Genomic DNA, 23,162 nt, shown 5'->3' with positions numbered 1-23,162 from the left:
TAAAATGTATTTAGAATCATTTTGGTATGAAATGCAGCAGAATATAACTATATTGACTATTTAATAAACAAAATGGCTTTTGAATAACTGGCATACAGTTTAGAATCAATATTGCTTTCATAAAAGCTATGTTTTTTCTGTATGCATATATATTTAAGTGTGGTTTCTGAATTATTGCATAAATATTGGAGGATTTATATCCTTCCGTAATTTTATTGCTTCATATGTATGTGTGTGTCTGTGCATACACACAGAGACACAGATACACATATGCATGTGCACACACATGCAAACCCACTCATACAAAAATAATAGTGTTTCTTGCAAGATATTTTATACAGGAAGAACTATGGAAAATCACTTCCATCATAAATCACTGGCCGTTGAACAGATAGGTGGAAAAATACTTTTTTTGAGATAAACCTGGAAGAAAAACAACATAAGAAAATTAGTCAAAATGAAATTGTAAAATTAAGAACATCAAGGAGAAACAATGAAATTACAGGTAGTCTTTAACTTACAATCATTAAATGACTGTTCTAAATTACAATGATACTGAAAAAAGTGATTTATGACTGTTTTTCACACATGTTGCAATATCTCCATGATCAAAATTCAGATGCTTGTCAACTGGCATATATTTATGATGATTGAAGTGTCCTGGGTCATGTGACCAGTGTTTGAGACCTTCTGATAAGCAAAGTTAACAGGGAAGCCAGATGTACTGAACAACCATGTTACTAACTTAACAATTGCAATGATTTACTTAACAACTGTGGCAAAAGAGATTGTACAATGAAGTAAAATTACTTAACAACTATCTTGCTTAAAAGAAATTAAACAACTACAATTAAATAAAGTTCAAATCTCTTCCTCTGAATTGGATCAATGTGATCCTAGCCACAGAACAGATGGCTATTTTTTTCTTTATGGCAAAATTGCCTCATACAATAGAATATAATAATATATAAACCAGTAATGAAAAGCCAAATAAAATGACCTTTTACAACTTAAATAGAAACAATTAAAGCATCAACAGATTTCTATATTCACTCCACTCAGAATTAAATAAGTGATAATTCCTAAAATCTCCAAAACATCAAAACTGTAAAAAAATACTTTCTGCTCTGTAGCACACCAACCTAGAGAAAGTGTTGTCAAAAATAAGTATGTAAATTCCAGCATTTCGGATTTTTACATTCCCTCTGATAGTTTCCTTATGAGAATTGCAACGAGTCATAGGTATAAGAACCTGAAAAATATATATCAGTATATTAGCAAGAAGGAACTTTTCTATTATTAACTTGGGGAATGAATGAATGAATAAGTTTTTAACCAGCCTGCCAAACAAATGCTTTCTTTATATATTGACCAAAACTTCCATCATTATCAGCTCATAATCAGCCACCAATTGATTATTTATTAATTAAATTAATATATCCCTCATTTAACTATCAAGCGACTCTGGGCAACCTACAATATAAATCCTATAATATAGTAAAATCAATAATATAAAACATTAAAATGTTAAATATTAAAGTTAACAAAATCAAAAGCTTCTGGCGGTGACGTCATTGTGCCTAGAGCGGGGTAAGGGAACTCTCCTAACCCCTAACTCTAACCTCTTCGTTTGGGCTCTTTTTTGGAGCACTGCTGATCCCGAAGAGATCAGCAGATCAAAGGAGATACTCTGTAGACTCTGGGGTGATAAGGCAAATCCCATGCGGATAGGAGAAACCCCCTAAAAGGGCGAAGAAATATCCTACCTTCTGGTTAGGACCTTAGCAATGGCGGCTGCATAGAAGGAAGAATAGAAATAGAAGCAGTTGAAATCGGATGCTTGTTTTTATTGCTGACAATCCAGAGAGGAAAGCAACGCGAAACTGGCAGAGAGGATGTGCTGGAAGTAGAAGTAGCCGGGAGAGAGGCTATTTTTACAGTACAATTTTGCTGAGAAGGAGCGGAGCAGAGACGCTGCGTTAGAATGGACAGGAAGGGACAGCCGGAAGAGCCTAAAGATCAGCCACAGTAAGAACGAAATCCTGACATGGGCTTCAGAAGATAAGAATTGCTGAAAAGAGTTGGAAGGTTCAAATAAGTGACTGCTTAATAGGCAGGTTGGTAAATGGAGTTCCCTTTTCTTTCTGCTCACCAGTCCTTCTGCTGCTGTGTTGAACTTTTAAGCATTTGATATTTGTCTGACTAGGAGCTTGGAACAGAGATCTGTCTGGAAATAAACTTTTGCTTTGTGTATATTAACTGTGATAGTAAGGAGATGCCTAATGGACTGCAAATTTGAATGGTGAAGCTTGCTGTGTGAGAACATAGAGAGACTAATTACAGAAGTGAACACTTGTATAACCGATAAAATTGAGAAACATTTATTGATATAAGACAAGAGTGTGATATATAAATTTATAATATATATTAATCAAATTAATTAAATAGAATACTACATAGGAATGTTTAAGTATTGAAAGGTGATATCAAGGAAGGTTAATAGTTGAATTGTTGCTGAATAGTGGATTATACAATTATTTATATTATTGATATTACTGATAAAGTATAAACAAGGTTAAAGTTATAGCCATTTGTGGGCAAGGACAAATAGCGGGTTAAAAATGGCAACCTCAGTAAAATTAGGGAAAAAGACCATATCCATACTCAGCAACACCCCCCCTCCTCAAACCAAAGGTCAATCGAGAGTGCGTGGGGGTTGAAGAAAGCTGAAAAGATGGCAGAATCAGCGGGACCAGCACCAATGATGCAGAACATGCAATCGATGCTCCAATTGATACAGTAGACTTTGGCAAAAAGCCAAGAAGAGTCAAGGAGGAATCATAAAGAATTAAAAAATGAAATGGGAGAATTGAAAGGAACTATCAAGAGTGTAGATGATAAAGTCGAAAAGATTCAGAATGCCTCAGCAATCAATGAACAGAAAATTCAATGTATGGAAGAAAAAATACAACACTCAGATCAGAAGATGGGAAAGATGGAAATAGAATATAGACAACTTAATAAGAAATTAGAATTATAAATAATCCAACTCGAAAACGAAAAAGTGGCATTCTACCTAAGATTTCAAAGAAAAAATGATTAATACCCTCACTAAATTTCTGCAAAAAAAAAGAACAGGAAGTGAGAGGGATTATTGATGAGGCTTACAGGGTGAATACTAACTACGCAAGAAGAAATAGACTCCCAAGAGAAGTGCATGTAAGGTTCGCTAAGAAAACTGCCAGAGATGAAGTGTACAAAAAAACTAGAGAAGAGATGATTATACTACAGGGAAAAGAGCTGTCCATGCTTAAACAGATCCCACGGAGAATTCGAGAACAACGTAGGCAATACTAATTCTTAACAAACGATTTAAATAAAAATAGAATAATTTATAGATGGTTAGTACCAGAAGGGGTTCTGGTATCTTGGCAAGGAAAAAGATATGATAGAGAATTTAGAAGAAGCACACAAATTCTATGAAGAACACTGCAATAGGGGAAGAGAACAAGGAAGCAAAGAGGAACTAGAATGCAGAGGTCAAGAGGAAGAAACATTAGAAGACAGCGGAAGAAGCAGGAGAGAAGAACAGAGGCAAGAAAGAGAGAGAGCAGAGAAGGAAGGCGTGGGAGGGAAAAGTCAGATACAAACTAGAAGTAAAAGAAACAATCTCAACTAAAGATGGATCAAGAAATAACAACTATGTCGATAAACTTGAATGGACTGAACGCACTAAAAAAAAGAAAAAAAAGAGTCCAGATGTTTAATATTCCTAAGAAATTGAAAGTAAACCAGATATGGGTTAATTGGTATAGATGGATGGAGAAAAGAAATAAAAAGCAATGAAAGAATAGAACAACTCTCAAAAATAATAATTATGAGTAAAACAAGGGGGTCATGATTGGTGAAATCAAATCAGGATGATAGCTGGCATATAGACTGTAGAATGATAGAGAAAAAAGGAAATGATATGGAAAAAAAATGGACTTGTGGAAATAACACCCTCAGGAAAACATAAACTGGATTTGAAAGAGACACCTATAACAATAGAAAAAGAAAGGAAGGGAAGAAGGAAGGAAAGGAGGGGAGGAAGGAAGTAGGGAATGGAGGGATAAAGGAAAGAAAAGAAGTGGAGGGTGGAAGAGAGAGAGAGGTAGAGATAATAGGAGAGGAAGAAGAAATGTGGAGGAGAGGTAGGGGAAGAAGAAAGAAGTAAGGACAGGTGGGTGGAAGGGAGAGAAAGAGAAGGAGAGGAGGGAGGAAGAGAGAAAAAGAGAAGGAGAGAGGGTAGGAAGGAGAAGAAAGAGAGTAGAAGTAGGGGAGAAGTAAGGGAAGGAAGAAGGGGAAGGAGAGGAGGAAGGAAGGAAGTAGAGAAGGAAGGGAGGGAGAAAAGAAAAGAAAGAGAAAATTAGGTGAGAAGTGGAGGAGAGGTAGGGGAAGAAGAAAGAGGTAAGGAGAGGTGGGTGGGAGGGAGAGAAAGAAGGAGGGGAGGGAGGAAGAGAGAAAAAGAGAAGGAGAGGGGGTAGGAAGGAGAAGATAGAGGGTAGGAGTAGGGGAAAAGTAAGGGAAGGAAGAAGGGGAAGGAGAGGAGGAAGGAAGGAAGGAGAGAAGGAAGGGAGGGAGAAAAGAAAAGAAAGAGAAAATAAGGTGGTGTCATAGCAGGTGTGAAGGATGGTAAACAATACATTCCAAATTATACCTTATATCCTTTTAAATGGAATAATAATAATATAAGAATGGCAAAGAAAAAGAATAACTATGTGAATGTATACCTATAACTGTATGTAAGAGAATAAATGACAGTAAAAATATAAAGCACAATCTAGGTAAATAATACTTGATCATAAGTAGCTAAGTATAAATAAATAAAGAAATGTATATAAAAATGGATAATGAATAACGAGATTATGAACGCAAGATAGAAATGTATAGAAGGGAAAACACTAACTGCAAAGAAACCGATTCGGAACTGCTGTATGATATACGATGGAACTTATTGTTCCTATGTTGTTTTTAAGTTATGTGGTTATTTTTGTTAATGTGTTTATGTGTTCTGTTGATGTGCTTATGTGTATAAAATAAAAAAAAATTAATTATAAAAAAAAATAAAGTTAACGAAATCAGCTAAGATAGGAACCAATATACAGTGGGGTACATATGAAGTCTTCTTTTTAACCCACATTATGGAATACCCCAGGCCAATCGGTAGAGCCAGGTTTTGAGCCCTTTCAAAGGGCCAAAATATTAATTGAAAGATATAGTAATGTGAAGGAAATAAAGAACAGAATATTTTTCAGCATCAGCAACCTTGTGCTTGATACTAAGAGCGTAATTGATCAATCATAGCTTCTTTTGTTAAGGATGGACAAGAGCTCAAATGCCACCACATTTTTTTAACCCCAAATCCTCTTCATGCAGGGCCAATCCAAACAAAAATTAGCAGTATTGTTTCCTCCTATTTACTGTTTAGAACTCTACGCCCACTAAAACTATAGCATATTATCTAATTATATTTTTGGGGCAGAGATCTAGAATGGTATAGCTCTGGTAACAAATATTAGTTTTTTTTAGTTCAACTGATTTGTTCAATTATATTATGTGCAATGTTTCCATGGAGAAGAACAATTCTGTATGAAGGGCTAACTTACTTTGCATTGATCCAGAGAGGTTTCTTCTGATTGCTTGTACACTACGCTGAATGATACACTCTTTGGGTCTGATGAAAACACCCAGCTTATTGTAAGGCCAGTCTCGTCTACAGTGATTGGAATAATGCTGTAAGTACTTGACTTAATAAACAGTTCTCTGGTACCTTCTCCAAACTTTAAAATCTCCTCTACTGTGAGAGGTAGCTTTAGCCTGAAGACAACAAACAAGAAGAATATTTGACCAACAAATTACACAAAATATGGAAATTCACTTCTTACTTGCAAGAACACTTGTTATGAAGCAATACTGTTAAAAGAAACAATTGTTTAAAATGATTGTACTTCTGGCCAATGGAAGTTTCTTCCAAATAAACATAGAGAAATAAGCTGGGCTTACATCAATTCTCCTGACTTCAGCAAACAGATTTCTACATCTTGGGTCATTTCCAAATCATCAGATTCATCAACAGTTGAGGCGGTATAAGTGCTGTTTCTGAGGACATAGAAAATCAGAATCAGATATTATTCTCAAAATGTATATAACAATCTTCTGAAAATCCAGAATACATGATAGTTTATGATAAAATTAAATTAAAATTATCAAAATTAGCTAAGGTAGGAACCAGGAACCAATGGGAGGGAGATAGTGGTTATGGAGTGGAGGAAGTGGTTCTCCTGAAGCAGATTATCTGGATTCCTTTCAGTCAGGATTCAGGCCTCGATATAGGTTGGAAATAGCACTGATCATGCTTTATGATATCTTGGTAGGAGCAAGGCAGGGGTAGTTGAATCCTTTTTTGTATGACTTAACCTCTCAACAGCTTGTGATGCCATTGATCATGGTATCCTTCTGGAATGGTTCTAGTGGCAAGGATGGAGGGCACTGTGTTATCCTGATTCACTTCTTTTCTTCAAGACAGTCTTAGTTGGTGTTAATCAGTCCCTGTTTTGCATAATCTCAAAACTCAGATTTAGTAAACAGTTCTATAAACAGCTTGCAAGTTCCTTTATTATTAGTGAAAAGATTCAGAGTTTGCCAGTTACACAAAGTCAATAAATAAGAACAATTAAAAAGATTGTATCTAAATGTATCCTGAGGACATACTGTCTGTATGTTTGGAAATATTTCAGTTGCCAGATTCCTTATAATCTCACCCATTAGCTATACAGTACTGTGCAAAAATGTTAGACAGTTGTGCAAAAATGTTGTAAATTAAGAATGCTTTCAGAAATAGAAGTGGTAATAGTTTATTTTTATCTATTAGCAAAATGCAAAGGAAAGGAACAGAAGAGAAATCCAAATCAAATCAATATTTGGTGTGACCATCCTTTGCCTTCAAAACAACATCAATTCTTCTAGGTACACTTCCTTACAGATTTTGAAGGAACTTGGCAACTTCCTTCAAGGTTGTTTGGAAAACTAACCACAAATCTTTTGCAGATGTAGGCTGCCTCAAATCCTTTTGTCTCCTCACATAATCCCAAACAGACTCAATGTTGTTGAGACCAGGGCTCTGTGGGAACCAAACCATTACTTTCAGACCTTCTTGTTCTTTTTTTATTTTGAAGGTAGTTCTGAATGACATTGGCTGTAGATATGGCCCATTGTGCTGCTGCAGAATAAATTTGGGGTAAAATGCCTCCCTGATAGTATGGCATGATGGATAAGTATCTGTCTATACTTTTCAGCAATGAGGATATCTTTGATCCTGACCAAATCTCCAATTCCATTTGCTGAAATGCAGTCCCAAACCTGAAAGGAACTTCCATCATGCTTCACTGTTGCTTGCAGATATTCATTATTGTACTACTCTACAGTCTTTTGGCGAACAAACTGTCTCCTCCTACAGCCAAATATTTCAAAATTTGGCTCATCAGTCCAGAGCTCCTGCCGCCATTTTTCTGCATCCCAGTTCCTATGTTTTTGTGCATAGTTGAGTCACTTAGCCTTGTTTCCATATTGGAGCTATGGCCTTTTGGCCACAATTCTTCCATGAAGACCACTTCTGTCCAGATTACCCTGGACAGAATTGAACGTGGTCCCAGAGATTTCTGCCAATTCTGTGCTGATGGCCACTGATGGGCATCTTCTGATGTCGAAGGGAAGTAAGCACAACATGTCTTTCATCTGTTGCATTGTTTCCTTGGCCAATCACTGCATCTATGGTCATCAACATTGCCTGTTTCTTTGTGTTTCTTCAAAAGAGCTTGAACAGCGCATCTTGAAACCCCAACCTACTTTGAAATCTTTGTCTGGAGAAACCTTGCTGATGCAGTATAATTACCAGTTTTGCCTGTGTATGACCTGTGACATGAAATTGTCCTCCACAACTTCACCTTAGTAAGAGAGTTTGGCGGATCTCCTCCCAAAACGGCTGTTGCATGGTAAGAGTTTTTTTTATTCTCTTACCAACAATCTGCTAATTTTACTGCCAAAGTTAGTTCTGCTGCTCTCTGGTTTGGAATGGAATTCCTGATGACTTTTGGACAATCGTGGACCAGTAAGGGAGCTTGTTTTCTGCTTTAAAAGTTAATTAGCAATTGTATGCTGATTTATTTCAACCCCTTGCTGGACTCTAAATAGTTCTTTTCTTTTTTGATATATGATGTTCTGGAGAATCTCTATCCTCTCTGTATGTAAACGCTACAGCTATTCGTGCGTGCGTGCGTGTGCGCGTGCCTCTCTCTGTGTGTGTAGAGTTTTTAGACTCTCACCATAGGAACCAGGCAGCCCCCTATAGGAGGACTGGCTCTGTGGTCACTTCGAACGTCGAAAGGACGACCTCCTCGACCATGAAAGGACCGTTTAGGAGGGAACTGCTGTCTGTTCCTGCCCGATCTGTCCTGATGTTACTCCTGTCTGGGAAAGAATGGTCACTGGGGACATGGGAATCCTGACCCTGTGTCCACCACTCGAAAGGATGAGCAGCAAAAATAAGGTGAGGGGTAGAACTCTGTTTGCCTAGACAGGGATGATAAGATTTTTCATTTGTCTCGTGACTCTACCAGGATGGATCCAGGAAGTCTCTGAACAGCCTATTCCTTGTGAATGGAGTGAAGGCGAGCCTCCACTTTCTCTTGGCATCTGCCTGCCATTGGCGGAGCCACAATAGTCAGCGGGTCGCTACAGATGAGGTGATGGCCTTAGATGCAAACCTCACCGCATCTGATGCAGCCAGAGGAGTGAGGCCCTGTTAAAAAAGAAGGCAGCTGTGGATGTTTTTACAGACCATGCCGCCACCTGATGAGCCCTTGTTAATGACTGCTCTGCCCTCTTGTCCTCTGATCTTAGGGCCTCTTCCAGTGCATTGGCCAAAACAGAAGGTGCCATTAATGCTGCTTACCAGGGCATTCACCACTGGTACCTGAAGTGCCTTAGACATGTCTGGGCCCATGTTGTAAAATCTCTTATCCAGGCTGTTGGTATTGGGCCCTTCCCCTGGAGAGGCCCATTGCTTCTGTACCATATGTAGAAACAGTCTAGGCATGGGAATGACTTCTATCTCTGTGGCTGGTTCCGAGAAGAGTAAGTCCATAGGACTGTCTGATTCAGAGACTGGATCTTGGGCCATCAGATTCATTCCCAGGCGTGTAGTATTCCTTGCCTTAAAGAGCAGAGATTTTAATAATGATGAGTGAAATAGCCTAGCGAAGATTGGTTGCTCTGGCATTAATCCCTTGTCTTCAGATAATTCTAAGTCTTATGAACCTCTTCCTCTGAGGGTGAGGAATAATTCTGGTTGGAAGTTGGGGAATAGGGCCCCTGGTGGGGGGGGCTAAGAAATCCCCTGCAACATGAGTCACCTGTTGCTGACCAGTGTGCATGGGAAATTCTGCTTGCACCAAAGCAGCTCTCTGGCTTTGCATTAAGTCAGGTGCTATTCTCTGCTTAATTGCCGCAGAAATTAAAGCACCCATACTGGGTGGAATCTGAGGCTCTTGGCTGCCCCCTGGATGGAGCCGCACCAATGTAGGGGTGAAGGTTGCCTCTCTGGAAGGGATTCTCTGCTTCAGAGGCTGCTCCCAGGAAGCCACAGTAGAGAATGGATCTGACAGTGAGCTGAATAAAGCATCACTGTTGCCGGGCAGATCACTGTTACAGCCTGGAAGAGAAAGTTATTCCCCAGTACCATCTGGCGACCAGCTCTGGTCAAATGTTTCAGGCAATGCTTCTAATGGCTGCGAGGCAAAAGAGCATCTCCAGCCTTTGGAGCTGCCCTTTCCCCCGCCGCTCTGCTTCCCTCTGGTCTTTGACAATGTGGCAGTCTAGCACCTTCTGGCCTTGCATCTCATTCTTAAGCCTTGGAGGCTTTCTTCAAGGTGCCTAGTGCTCATTTAATACCTAAGGCCATTTTCCTGCTCGCTGACTTTGTTGGCACTGTCACAGCTCCACTAGAGCCTGAAGACTGAGAGGGAAGAGCTGCATTGGAGCTGCGGATTCTCTGCTAGAAGTGGCAACCATGTCTGCCATTATGTTCGCTCCAATAAGCAGGCTCGCCTGCAATGGGCACCATTGCTGAAAGCGCGCCAAAGTTCCTGTGCTAAGGAGTGTGCCCAGGAACTGAGCAGGGACGCCGAACACCTGCGTGACTGCTGTAGGCTAAGGGGCTGCGGATTGCTGGTCAAGGGATTCTGGAATGCAAGGAGCCAGTCCTAATGTCCCTGGACTTGTGTGGGCATTGTGCGCTTCCTAGGCTTATAGTGGGTCGAGGTAGGCTCTTCACACAAAGCTGGAGCAACTAGAAGCATTGATTGACCATCCCTTGCCAAGCCCCATGGTAGCGGCATTTGAGCAGAGCTCGTTCACGCTTACCCCTGTCAGAATTGCCCCCTGGCAAGCTGACTGCCTATCTGTGGCCTTCAGAGGGTTTGAGCTGAAGCTCGTCATACTGGTAAGAGGCCAGCGGTTCCACTGGCAGAAACCAGGAGCCAGCTAGAATTTCAAGGATTAACTTGAAACACGTCTGTCCTTAGCTGAGACTGAGTCGAAAAGCTGGAAGACACAGGCAGCGGAGGCATGTCATCACAACTCTGGCAGAATCAGTCCAATCAGCTAGCAGTCGGAGTTAACCCATTCCTGGATTCCTGGCTGAACAGTGTCTGAAACCTAAGAAAGAAGGGTGGGGAACTATGAAAAGTGCTTCTGGGACTAGGGTGGGGTCCAGAAAACGAGCAAAAAATGGCCTGTTTTTGCTCATTCCTGCCCTCCCCCAGCCCCCAGGAGCACTCTGCAAGGCTCCTAAAGGCTATGCACAGCCTTTTTGGTGAAATGGCGGGGTTTCAGGAGGCAAAAAAATGCTGTATTCAGCGTATAAGTTACACCCAGATTTTCAGCCTCTTTTTTGAGGGAAAAAAGTGCGTCTTATACTCTGAAAAATACGGTACTTCTGATGTAAAATACTGGATCCTCTTCTTGGATTGCTCCTGTGACTATGTAGGATGGACAGGAAGGAAGCTAACCATCAGATTGCAAGAATACAAATGTGCAGTCAAAGATCCAAACTTGTTCTAGCTTCACATTGCAATGAGCAAGGACATACATTCAATTTTGCAACTATTAAGATTATTATTGGAACAAATACAAAGACAGCCAGGGAAATGATTCAAGTCTGAAAAATGGGTTCCTTGTCAGCCAACAGGAGTGCTGATTTATCAACAGTGAATCAGGTATATAGGAACTAAGGACTTGGAAGCACAAGGAAACAACAGTTACTAGTTGGCTATCGACATACCAATCACTAACAGGAAGCCACACCAAATCAGGCACCACATAAATATAATACATTCAGCAGCCCAAATCATATATTCTGGTAAAGAGAAGTTTCCTGTATATTCCTATATTTGCTTTCATGTGTGGTTTTATTACAGTTAACTGGTAGCCATTTCTATTTGGATTTTGATCATAAGATAAACTTATTCTGGAAACTGAGTCAATTATATTTAATTAAACAACAAGGGATAAGAGACAGCCTTAAGAAACAAACATGAATATTTTCCAGGACAAACTATTTACAATTTTTAGGATAACTTGGGATAGATAAGATGCCATGATAAACATTCTACAAGCTTGTTAACAGAGTATTTTGAAACTTTGACTTTTATAATTATTCATCCTATTAATTACTTTGTCATTAATATGATATATAGTGATATATATCATGTTGCAAATAGGTTGCTGTGGGTTATATATACCACCCCATGAAAAATCAGTACACATTCTATTCCAATAGACATAAATCTTGGTCTAGAATAGACATGGTATGGATGCCATCCAGGGGTGAAATGCTACCGGTTTGGGCCGGTTTGCCTGAATTGGTAGTAAAAAATGCTACCGTTCGCCCAAACGGGTAGTAAAAAAATGCTTAACAAAGTAAAAAAAGGTTCTGATCAGCTGTGCCGTGTGATGGTAGGAACTTAAAAAAAAACTTTTAAAAAGCATTTGGGGTCCATTTTTGTTCCCAGGAGGCTTCCCCGAGGCTTGCTAGGCCAAAAACGGGGGTTGAAAGGATCCATTTTTGCTCCCGGGAGGCTTCTCTGAGGCCTGTTAGGCCAAAAATGGGGTTGGTGGTGGGTGGTGCTGCAAAAGAAAGAAAGAAAGAAAAAAAAAAGAGAAAAAAGGAGAGGGAGGGAGGACCACAAACCTGGCACTAGATGCAGCTTCAGAGGATACCTTGAAAGAGCACAGCAACCCAGGGCTGGAAGGGAGGTCATGTAGTCCAACCACCCTGCTCCAGCAGGACATTGTTAAAGTGAGTTTTGACACCCCCCAGTCACATGACTACATAGCAACACCCTCCCAGTCACATGACCTCCACCAAACCATGCCCTGGATTTTCAAATAATAGATAACATTATTTAAAAATACAAGTCTGGCTTTCCACAATGGAAGATTGATACATTCTATTGTTATTAATATGGAAAAAAATGTAAGATATAAAGATATTCTGAATGAAAAACGGGAATTAAAAACCAAGCAGGAACATAGTAGTCAAGGAATGGACATTGCATGGTAGCCACAAATGCAGATACAATTTTGGTATGAGAAAGATGCTGAAATATATGGTTTTAATAAAGAATTAACAGAACTGGACCAGCTATTAACTGGAACGAATGAAAAATTGATAAAGAAAATATATTGTTACTTATTAAGTATTAAACTTTAAAGTGAGCAGCTAAAGGAGACAATGATAGTTTGGGCTAAAATTTTTGGATATGTAATAGAACTGGATAAATTGCAGAAACTGTGTGATAGAAATGTTAAATTCACTATGTCAACTGCATATAAAGAGAATTTGTATAAAATGTTCTCTACATGGCATTTTGCACCAAAAAGATTGGCAAAACTGTATAAAGATAGATTCGCTAAATGTTGGAAATTTTTTTTAGTTCATTTTTTTTAGTTCATTTATTAAGATTTATAGGCCGCCCTTTTCCCTGAGGGGACTCAGGGCGGCTTACAATCACAAGGGAAGGGGGTGCAGTATCAAAGGACAAAACAAAATGTGAACAAAGAAAAAAATAAAAACACAACTTTCGTTCAGCAATCAACACTCGGGCGGGTAACTTGGAAACCTATCCCCAGGCCTGCTGGGAGAGCCAGATCTTGAGGGCTGCGCGGAAGGTCTGGATGGTGGTGAGGGTACGAATCTCAACGGGGAGATCGTTCCACAGGGTCGGAGCTGCAACAGAAAAGGCTCTCCTCCGTGTAGTCGCCAGTCGACATTGACTGGCAGATGGAATTCGGAGGAGGCCCAGTCTGTGCGATCTAGTTGGTCGAAGGGAGGTAATCGGCAGGAGGCGGTCTCTCAAGTACCCAGATCCACTACCATGGAGTGCTTTAAAGGTGGTCATCAGTACCCTGAAGCGCACCCGGAGACCGACAGGTAGCCAGTGCAGCTCGCGGAGGATGGGTGTAACGTGGGCGAACCGCGGTGCGCCCACTATCACTCGCGCGGCTGCATTCTGGATTAACTGTAGTCGCCGGATGCACTTCAAGGGCAACCCCATGTAGAGCCCATTGCAGTATTCCAGCCTAGAGATCACAAGGGCTCGAGTGACTGTTGCGAGAGCCTCCCGATCTAGGTAGGGCCGCAACTGGCGGACCAGGCGAACCTGGGCAAATGCCCCCCTGGTCACAGCTGACAGCTGGTAGTCAAAAGTCAGCTGTGGGTCCATGAGGACTCCTAAGTTGCGGACCCTATCTGAGGGGTATAAAATTTGACCCCCCAGCCTAAGTGTTGGTACATTAGCCAAATTGTTGGGAGGGAAACACAACAGCCACTCGGTCTTGTTCGGGTTGAGTACCAGTTTGTTAGCGCTCATCCAGTTCTTAACGGCCTCAAGACCCTGGTTCATCACGTCCACCGCTTCATTGAGTTGGCACGGGGCGGACAGATACAGTTGCGTATCGTCCGCATATTGGTGGTATTTTATCCCGTGCCTCCGAATGATCTCGCCCAGCGGTTTCATGTATATGTTAAATAGTAGGGGGGATAAGACCGAACCCTGGGGCACCCCACATGTTAGGGGCCTCAGGGACGATCTCTGCCCCCCGACCAACACCGACTGCGACCTGTCCGAGAGGTAGGAGCAGAACCACTGCAGAACAGTGCCTCCCACTCCCACCTCCCGCAGTCGTCGCAGAAGGATACCATGGTCGATGGTATCGAAAGCCGCTGAGAGGTCAAGGAGAACCAGGATGGACGCATAGCCTCCATCTCTGGCCCTCCAGAGATCATCAGTCAATGCGACCAAAGCGGTTTATGTGCTGTAACCAGGTCTGAAGCCAGACTGGAAGGGGTCAAGATAACTAGCTTCCTCCAAGGCCCGTTGAAGCTGGAAGGCCATCACCTTCTCAACAACCTTCCCGATAAAGGGGAGGTTGGAGACAGGACGAAAGTTGTTTAAAATGGCTGGATCCAAGGATGGTTTCTTCAGGAGGGGTCTCACCACCGCCGTTTTAAGTACGGCGGGGAAGTGCCCCTCCCGAAGAGAGGTGGTCACGACCGCCTGGATCCAGCCATGTGTCACCTCCCTGCTGTTGGCAACCAGCCAGGAGGGACACGGGTCCAGAATGCAGGTGGAGGCACTTACAGCTCGAATGGCCTTGTCCACATCCCCAGAGGCAACATCCTGGAACTCAACCCAGAGGTGATTTGCCAAGTAGTCCTCCTGTGTCTCGGCTGGATCTACTGCGGTGGAGTCCAAGTCCGATCGAAACCAAGCTATTCTGTCCGCCAAGAATTGAGCATAGTCCTCAGCCCTACCCTGCAGGGGGTCTCCCGCATCCCTCCTAGTAAGGAGGGAGCGGGTTATCCTAAACAGGGCGGCTGGGCGTGACTCGGCGGACGCGGCCAAGGCAGAGATGTATGATCTTTTGGCAGTTCTTAATGCCCTAACGTAGTCCTTGGTGCAGGTGGTCAGAAGTGCTCGGTTCGCCTCGGACTTATCGGACCTCCACAGGTGCTCTAGGCATCTCCTCCGGCGTTTCTTCTCCCGGAGCTCCTCGGTGAACCAAGGAGGCCTCCGGGATCCACTGACCCGGAGGGGCCGTAGTGGCGCAATCCGATCAAGAGACTCCGACGCCGCCGAATGCCAGGCGGCAACCAGAGTCTCCGCCGAACTGTGGGCGAGAGTATCAGGAATAACCCCAAGCTCCGTCTGGAACCTCAACGGGTCCATAAGTCGCCTGGGGCGGAACCACCTGGTCGGTTCCTCCTCCCTACGGTGGGGGTTTGGCCTCCGGAAGTCAAGCCTCAGTAGGCAGTGGTCTGACCACGACAGGGGTATGATCTCATTACCCCTCAGACCAAGATCACACATCCACTGCTCCGAGAGGAATACGAGGTCGAGCATGTGACCCGCTGCATGGGTTGGGCCCCGAATTACCTGGGTCAAGCCCATGGCTGTCATGGAAGCCATGAACTCCTGCGCCCCATCAAAGCGTTCACCGAGCGATGGCAAATTGAAGTCCCCCAGAACTATAAGCCTGGGGAACTCAACTGCCAGCTCGGCTACTGACTCGAGGAGCGAGGGGAGGGATGCTGCAACGCAGTTGGGAGGCAGGTACGTTAGCAGCAAACCCACTTGACCCTTGAGGTCCAACTTTATCAGCAGGGACTCACACCCGACAAGCTCCGGAGCAGGGACCCTACGAGGTAACAAAGACTCCCGGATAACAATAGCCACACCGCCACCCCTTCCCTGGGCTCTCGGCTGATGAAGCACCTGAAATCCCTCTGGGCACATCTCTACAAGGGGGACTCCTCCTTCTGTGCCCAGCCAGGTTTCAGTAATACATGCCAGGTCTGCCCTCTCGTCAATAATTAAGTCCCGGACGAGGGGAGCTTTGTGAACAACAGACCTGGCATTTAGCGACAACAGCCTGAGACCAGGGTCCTGACTACTCACGCCATCTGGTCTTGGAGTGGGACTCATAGGGCCGGAAGGAGGGATCTCTGTAATGTAGCGAACCCTCCTTCCCCGGTAATGGCTTGCCCTAAAGTCCCCGCCATATCTGCCCCTCCCTGTTATGACCGCAATGCTCCGACCCTCTCCCGTGGCCATAGTCCCCCCGACCACCCCGGTGACCCCCGCAAATCCCGGCAGGTCCTCCGAGTCAATCATACCCAAGCTCTCACACAAGCAGTCCTCACGAATAATTAAAAAACACAGATTACAACAATAATAATAATAAAAGTGAGGTCATTCACACCATCCCAGACAATCTCATGCACTCAACATACCAATTTAAAAATTAAAATTTAAAAATTAAAAGTTGCGCAAGTTGGCAAGTCCGTACTAAGCTTGTGATAGTCCAAGGCATCCTCCACCCTCCCCTAGGGGGGGAGGGGGGGGAGAGGTACTCCACTCCTCTCCCTTCCTCTGGCAATTAATTGGCATGATGGTTAAAGGCCCAGTTCCAGTCCGCTGAAAATGCATAGAGGGGGGAGGATGGTGCTTCTCTCCCTCTAGTAGGATTGAAAAGTCCCAGGAGTCTAGATGGTTTAGGGGCCTGCCAAAGATGTTAAGTCCGGACTGCCAAACGTTTAGTAAAAAGCAGAGTCTGAGTGGCTGCAGTAGTGACACTGGAGCAGAGAGAGGTGACACTGATTGAACAGGTGTAGTTCGTTCATGCATATAAAAATCCGTATAAAAATCCGAGGGCTGCAGTTGCAGTAGTGGCCACTGGGGGGAGTCCAAGCTGCCAGCTCGTTGTCTCTCCGGAGTAATGGCGTCTAATACAAAATGATGGCAATAGTGGTGACTAATGCGATATTCCTGGAGTAGTAGCAGCAGTGGATGGCACTGGTCACCACAGGAGGCCTGTCGTTGGGATCCTTGAGTCCCAGTCTGAGCAGAAAGATGGTCAGGCAACGTGGAGCCTCGTAGGGACAGCGGCAAAAGCGGAAGAAAGCGCCGCGCCAGGAGGGAAGGGGGGGAGTCCACAGGGCTATGGTGGGGGCAAGAAGCCAGTCCCCCAGACCCGATAGACATCTCTCCTGGGCTCCCCACCCCCTCTTCGGGACACACACCAACGCCTCGGCACTGCTCATTTAAAGGGAAAGTCTTCAAAGGGAAAGTCCAACGATTCCCAGGGCAACGAGGCTGAAACCGCCGCCTCTCGTACAAAGCCGTCTCCGCCGCCGCCAGCCAGCTGTTTAAGTAGGTCAGCGAAAGAAACGGGGGAGGTAACGCCGTCCAGGGGCCGCTCAAATGCAGCCCCCTCCTCAAATAGTTACCTCCCTGGAGAGCCCAAACGTCCGTGCTCTGCAGGAACCCCTCTGCTTCCATGTCCGGGGTCCTGGTCATCCGAATTATTTCTTTGCTGTCTTTCGGTAGCCGGAGCGGTAAGACTCGGCAGCCATTCTCATTCTCACGCATGCGCAAATGTAATCAAATACCTGGTTCATATTACCATTTGTGGTGAAGATGCACAAAAACTAAAAAATATTGGAAGAAAATACCGTATTTTTCAGAGTATAAGATGCACCAAGATTTTGAAGAAACACAAAAAAACAAAAACAAAAAAAAAGGAAAAAAAAACCATCATCCCATACAATATGTCATTTGATTCCAGGTGCATCCCTACTACGTTTCCCCCCATACACACATCCCGTATCTCTCTGTTGTATATTTAATAGACACCACAATAACCTAGGGTTTTAAAAAAAAAGGGGAAAAAGACAAAAAAGGGGAAAAAAAACCATCATCACATGCAGCATGTCGTTTGGTTACAAGTGTTTTAACATCTGCATCTTCAAATAATATTTACCGTCTCAAATATTTCATCTAATATAACTAAGGGCCTCATTTTCATTCTACAATATATATTCAGTTAACATTAGCATTATTTTTCCCCAGAAGGTATACTTATATTTATTGTTAACCTTGCATTTCATACCTTCAAACAGAGATCTTATTCCTTCATTTTTCAACAAAGCATCGCTGCCTATATATACCAGTTTTCATTTGTTCCCCTATTAGAATTGCTTATTAGCAGCGAAATATCATTATAATAACCTTATACATTATATCACCAGACCTTATATTAATTCTTCATTGTGTCACTGTTAGATTATTTCACAGCATAATTATATCATCATTTACTTTCTTCAATTAAAGCATAAGTATATCATTTTTCATTTCCAAAGTTTTTTTTTCCCCCTAGCCACCGATAAAATAAATCCCATATCTTATAAAATTGTTCATCCTCTTGCCCTCTAATTTCAAATGTCAATTTACTCATTTCAGCACAGTCCATTATTTTTTGGATAACTTCTTCCTGTTTTGGTATTGTTTCGTTTTTCCAATTTTTTGCAAATACAATTCTGGCTGCTGTTAACACATTTACAATCAGATATTTTAAGTCTTTGTTGTAGGTTTCTGGTATGATCCCCAATAAAAAGACCTCTGGTTTAAAGTCTATTTGTTTGTGTGTCATTTTCTCCAACCACATGTGGATTTTAGTCCAGTATCTTTTAGCTTCAGTGCAAGTCCACCACATATGGTAGTATGAGCCAGGTATCTGGTGACATTTCCAACATTTTTCTGATTTATTCTTGAACATTCTTGCGATTCTGGTCGGGGGTAGGTGCCACCTGTAAAACATCTTATACAAGTTTTCTCTATATGCAGTAGACATTGTCATTTTGTAATTTTGAGACCACAATTTGTGCCAATTCTCTAAACCAATCCCATACCTAAAGTTTTTTCCCCAAGCTATCAGTTTCTTTAACTTGTTCTTCATGCAATTTAAACTCCAATAAATATCCATATAGTTTTTTAATTACTTTTTCATCAGTGCCTGTTAAAATTTTGTCTAACTCAGTCATTTTATTATAAAGACCTTTAGTTTTTCTATCTTCATTATATCTAGATTGTATCTGTACATATGAATACCAGTTCATTTCCATCCCTTCTTGTTTCAACTCTTGAATAGATTTGAGCTCACCCTCTGTATTCAATAATTCTGTATATCTAACTGTTTGTTCCTTTTTATATATTATTGGATATGAAAATGCTTCAATTGTTGATATCCAGACTGGAATTTTTAAATAATGTAGTCTTTTAACCTTTTCCCAGTTTAGCAACAACGCCTCCCTTACATAATGTCTTCTAAAGTAACCATGTGATTTAGTACCCTTATACCATAGGAAAGCATGCCATCCCAACAGTAAGTCATGACCTTCTACATTCAATAATCTAGAGTTTTTTAATAATATCCATTCCTTAATCCACATCAAGTTTGTTGCCTGATAGTATAGCTCCCAATCAGGTAGCCCAAATCCTCCTCTAGATCTAGCATCTTGTAGTAATTTAAGTTTTATTCTAGCTTTTTTCCCTTGCCAAATAAATTTCAAAACTATTTTATTTAAATCTTGAAAAAAATCCTTACCCAATCTGATTGGGATTGTCTGAAACAGGTATAGAATTCTAGGTAGAATGTTCATTTTAATTGTAGAGATTCTTCCCATCATTGATAAGTGCAAATTTTCCCATTTCTCCAAGTCAATTGCTATTTGTCATTTTAGTCTGGTATAGTTATCCTCTTTAAGAGTGCTACATCTAGGTGATAAGTATATCCCCAAATATTTAACCTTACTTGTATTTTGAATCTGCAACGTTTCTGACAGCTCTTCCTTTTGGGTTGCTGGGATATTCTTCGTCATGATCTTTGTTTTATCTTTGTTTATTTTCAAGCCTGCTACTTCTCCATATTCCTCTATTCTTTCCAGCAATTTGGATGCTGTTTCTAATGGATCTTCAAGAATAAAAACTAAGTCATCTGCAAACGCTTGTAATTTATACTCTTCTCTCTTAATTTTCATTCCTCTTATTTCTTCTTCTTCTCTGATCTTTCTGTTTAAGACCTCTAATGTTAGGACAAAGAGTAGTGGTGATAGTGGGCAGCCTTGTCTCGTACCTCTCTTTATTTCAATCGGCTCTGTTAGTTCTCCATTTACCATTATCTTTGCTGCTTGTTTCTGGTATATCATTCGTATAGTTTGAGTGAATTTCTTGCCAAAATTCATCTGCTCCAGTTGCAAAAACATAAATTGCCAATTCACATTGTCAAAGGCCTTCTGCGCATCGAGGAACATCAATGCCATTTGTTTTTCAGGATGGGCCTCATAGTATTCCAAGGTATTCAAAATCATTCTCATATTGTCTTTAATTTGTCTTTTAGGTAAAAAGTCATTTTGATCTGAGTGGATAAAGCCATTTAAATATTTTTTAAGTCTCTCAGCTAGTATAGATGCAAATAGCTTGTAGTCTGAATTTAATAAAGAGATTGGTCTATAATTCTTGATTTGTGTTAGATCAGTCTCTTCCTTGGGTAGTTGTGTGATATATGCTTCTGACCATGACTTCGGTATTTTGCTCTCAGACATCACTTCATTCATGACTTGTAGGAGTGGGAGGGTCAATGTTTCTTCAAATGTTCTGTAGAATTCCACCGGTAGTCCATCTGGTCCTGGAGCTTTCCCATTGTTTTGTTTTTTAAGTGCCTCAGCTCCATCATTGTTATTTTACTTTCTAACATTGTTCTAGTTTCGTCTGGTACCTGGGGGAGATTGGCATCTTGTAAGTACTTTTTAACTCGTCCCTCCGCCACCTTCTCTTGTTCATAGAGTTTAGCATAATAGTCTTGTATAATATTTTTTTCTCAGTATTTCCATACTGAATTTCTCCTTGTTTATCTCTTAGTTGAAGTATTTTCTTTGTTTCTCTCTCTTTTTTCATCTTATATGCCAACCACCTGCCTGGCTTATTCGCATTTTCAAAATAATTCTGTTTGGCACCTCTAATTTTTTGTGCCAGTTCTTCCTTTTCTAATAGGTCCATTTTGTGTTTAATTATGTCCATTTTTATTTTGACATCTTTTTTTTTGTGGTGCTCTCTGTAGTTCTCTTTCAAGTATTTTATAGTCGTTATCTAAAGCTTTATGCATTTGTCTTTTCTTTAAGTTTCTCTTCCTTGTGTAGTCTATTGTCAAACTTCTGATAATAGCCTTCATTGTATCCCAGAGATTCTGCAATGACGTATCTTCTTTCCTATTTTCTTTAAGGAAAAGGACTAGCTCTTTTTCCATTTTTTATACAAACTCTTTTTCTTTCAATATAGTGTTATTTAGTGTCCATCTAGGTCTTGCCCTTTGGCCTTTCCATTTAATTAAAATTGGATTGTGGTCCGCCCAGGTACTTGCTCCAATCTCAATTTCTTTTATGTTGGAGCTCAACTCCGCTGAGACCCATATCATATCTATTCTAGAAAATGAAGAATGTCTGTTTGAGTAGAAAGTGTATTGTTCTTTTTTAGCATTTCTTTCTCTCCATATATCTTTTAGATTTACTTCATCTGTCATCCTAAAAAAAGATTTCGGCAGAGGCTTCCTATTTAATTTTTTTGTTTTATGTGTTTTATAGTCCATATTTTGATTCACAATGCCATTAAAGTCTCCCATCATACAAATATCAGCATAGTCTAGTTCCAAAACTTTTTTGTGTAGTTTTTTTGTAAAATTCATCTTGTTTTTCATTGGGGGCGTAGATTCCAATTAGGAGTGTCTTTTTGGTATCCATAATTTCCACCATCAAAATTCTTCCCTCTTCCTCTGCATAGACTACTTTTGCTGGGATGTTGCCTTTAATATAAAAGACCACTCCTTTTTTCTTGCAGTTCGCCAATGATGAAAACATTTTCCCAAGCTTTGGTTGAGTTAATAAGTGTTCATATTTCTTTTGAATATGTACTTCTTGCAGGCAAATTATGTCAAGTTGTAATTTCTCTAGTTTATAAAATATTTTCTTTCTTTTAATTACCGAATTAAGTCCATTAATCTTAATTGTAATCATTTTTCTTTCTTCCATGTTTATACTTTATATACAGGATTTATCGTTCTAGTAGATCTGGGTTCTCATTTTTCTTTACGGCTTCCATTCCCCGTCGCCCCTTCTTTCTCACTTCCACCTACTGCTCTTTCTATTTTTTCGGTCGCGGTTGCAGGTGGTTCCAGTATTTGTACCGCTGAGTCGTCTTTCCCAGCTTTCTCAGCCATTTCTCTAAAGTATTCTTCGTAGAAAGCTTCTGCCTTCTCAATTGTATCTATCCTGTGTCTTTGTCCTTGCCATGTACATAGTAAACCTTCCGGTATGAGCCATCTGTAATTAACACCTTTTTTTTTAATCAATACTTTAGTCAGAAATTGATATTCTCTTCTCCTCTCTCTCACCTCTCTCGGAATTTGTTTGAGAACTACAATCTCCTTACCTTTATATTCTAATTTTCTATCTCTCAATTTCTGTAAGATTTGTGATTTAATTGTTTTCTTAGTAAATCTTACATGCACTTCCCTTAGTAGAGCATTTCTCATTGCATATCTTGTGTATACTCTAAAACTCTCGTCTATATTTTCTATTATTTTGTCTTGGGACATCTCCAGAAGATCTATCAAAATATTTGAAATTATCTGAACTAAGTCCTCTCCTTTTTCTTCTATGTTTTGAAATCTTAAGAAGAATTCAGACCTATCCATCTCCCATCTTAATATTCCACTGCTCTCTCTTTCTACATCACTTAGTCTGGTCTCTAGCTTCTCGGTTTTCTTCTCTCCTTCTTGGATTTTGTTTTCAATTTTTTGAATCCTGTCTTTGTATTTCAGCATCCAGTTGTGCATGCTTTCAACTTTCCCTTCCATTTTATCAACTTTTTGCACTATACTTTGATTTTGTTGTTCCATTACCTCCAGATGGTGTGAGAATGGTATTGAGAGATGAAAGGATGCCAACAAGCTAAAACAAATGGTTTTTCCGGACTCCCCCCCCCCCCTAAGATAAAAGTATTTCCAAGGTCACTCTCAGCTCTGCTGTTTTGTCTAGCAAGATTCCAGCTGCGTAAATACGTAAATCAAATGCATTACAGGAGGGATTTTGATAACAAAGTTCAAGTCCACTAGATGGCAGTGTTAGCTTGTGATTTGTAGTTTATAGCTTGCTTTAGCTTTGTTGTTCC

General features: G+C 41.1%; 1 protein-coding gene across 2 annotated transcripts in view; it reads right to left on the bottom strand.

Moving 5' to 3' along the window:
* Positions 1 to 312: 312 nt before the first annotated feature.
* Positions 313 to 23,162, bottom strand: part of FYCO1 (FYVE and coiled-coil domain autophagy adaptor 1) — a 133,498-nt gene continuing 110,648 nt past the window's right edge. Inside the window, exons 15-18 of one of the 2 annotated variants that reach the window (XM_014058175.2) lie at positions 6,046 to 6,141; positions 5,649 to 5,859; positions 1,143 to 1,252; positions 313 to 423 (exon numbers count right to left, since the gene is read on the bottom strand). In XM_014058175.2, coding sequence (XP_013913650.2) covers positions 348 to 423; positions 1,143 to 1,252; positions 5,649 to 5,859; positions 6,046 to 6,141 — 493 coding nt within the window. In that variant the 3' untranslated portion in view covers positions 313 to 347. The remainder of the gene's footprint in view (positions 424 to 1,142; positions 1,253 to 5,648; positions 5,860 to 6,045; positions 6,142 to 23,162) is intronic. The other variant, XM_087712964.1, reaches the window with a different exon arrangement.

This window comes from Thamnophis sirtalis, unplaced genomic scaffold, assembly GCF_051295495.1.
Source record: "Thamnophis sirtalis isolate CommonGarterSnake01/CBP01778 unplaced genomic scaffold, rThaSir2_p1.2 scaffold_4, whole genome shotgun sequence".
NCBI lineage: Eukaryota > Metazoa > Chordata > Lepidosauria > Squamata > Natricidae > Thamnophis > Thamnophis sirtalis.
This window is presented reverse-complemented; position numbering and strand designations above follow the sequence as displayed.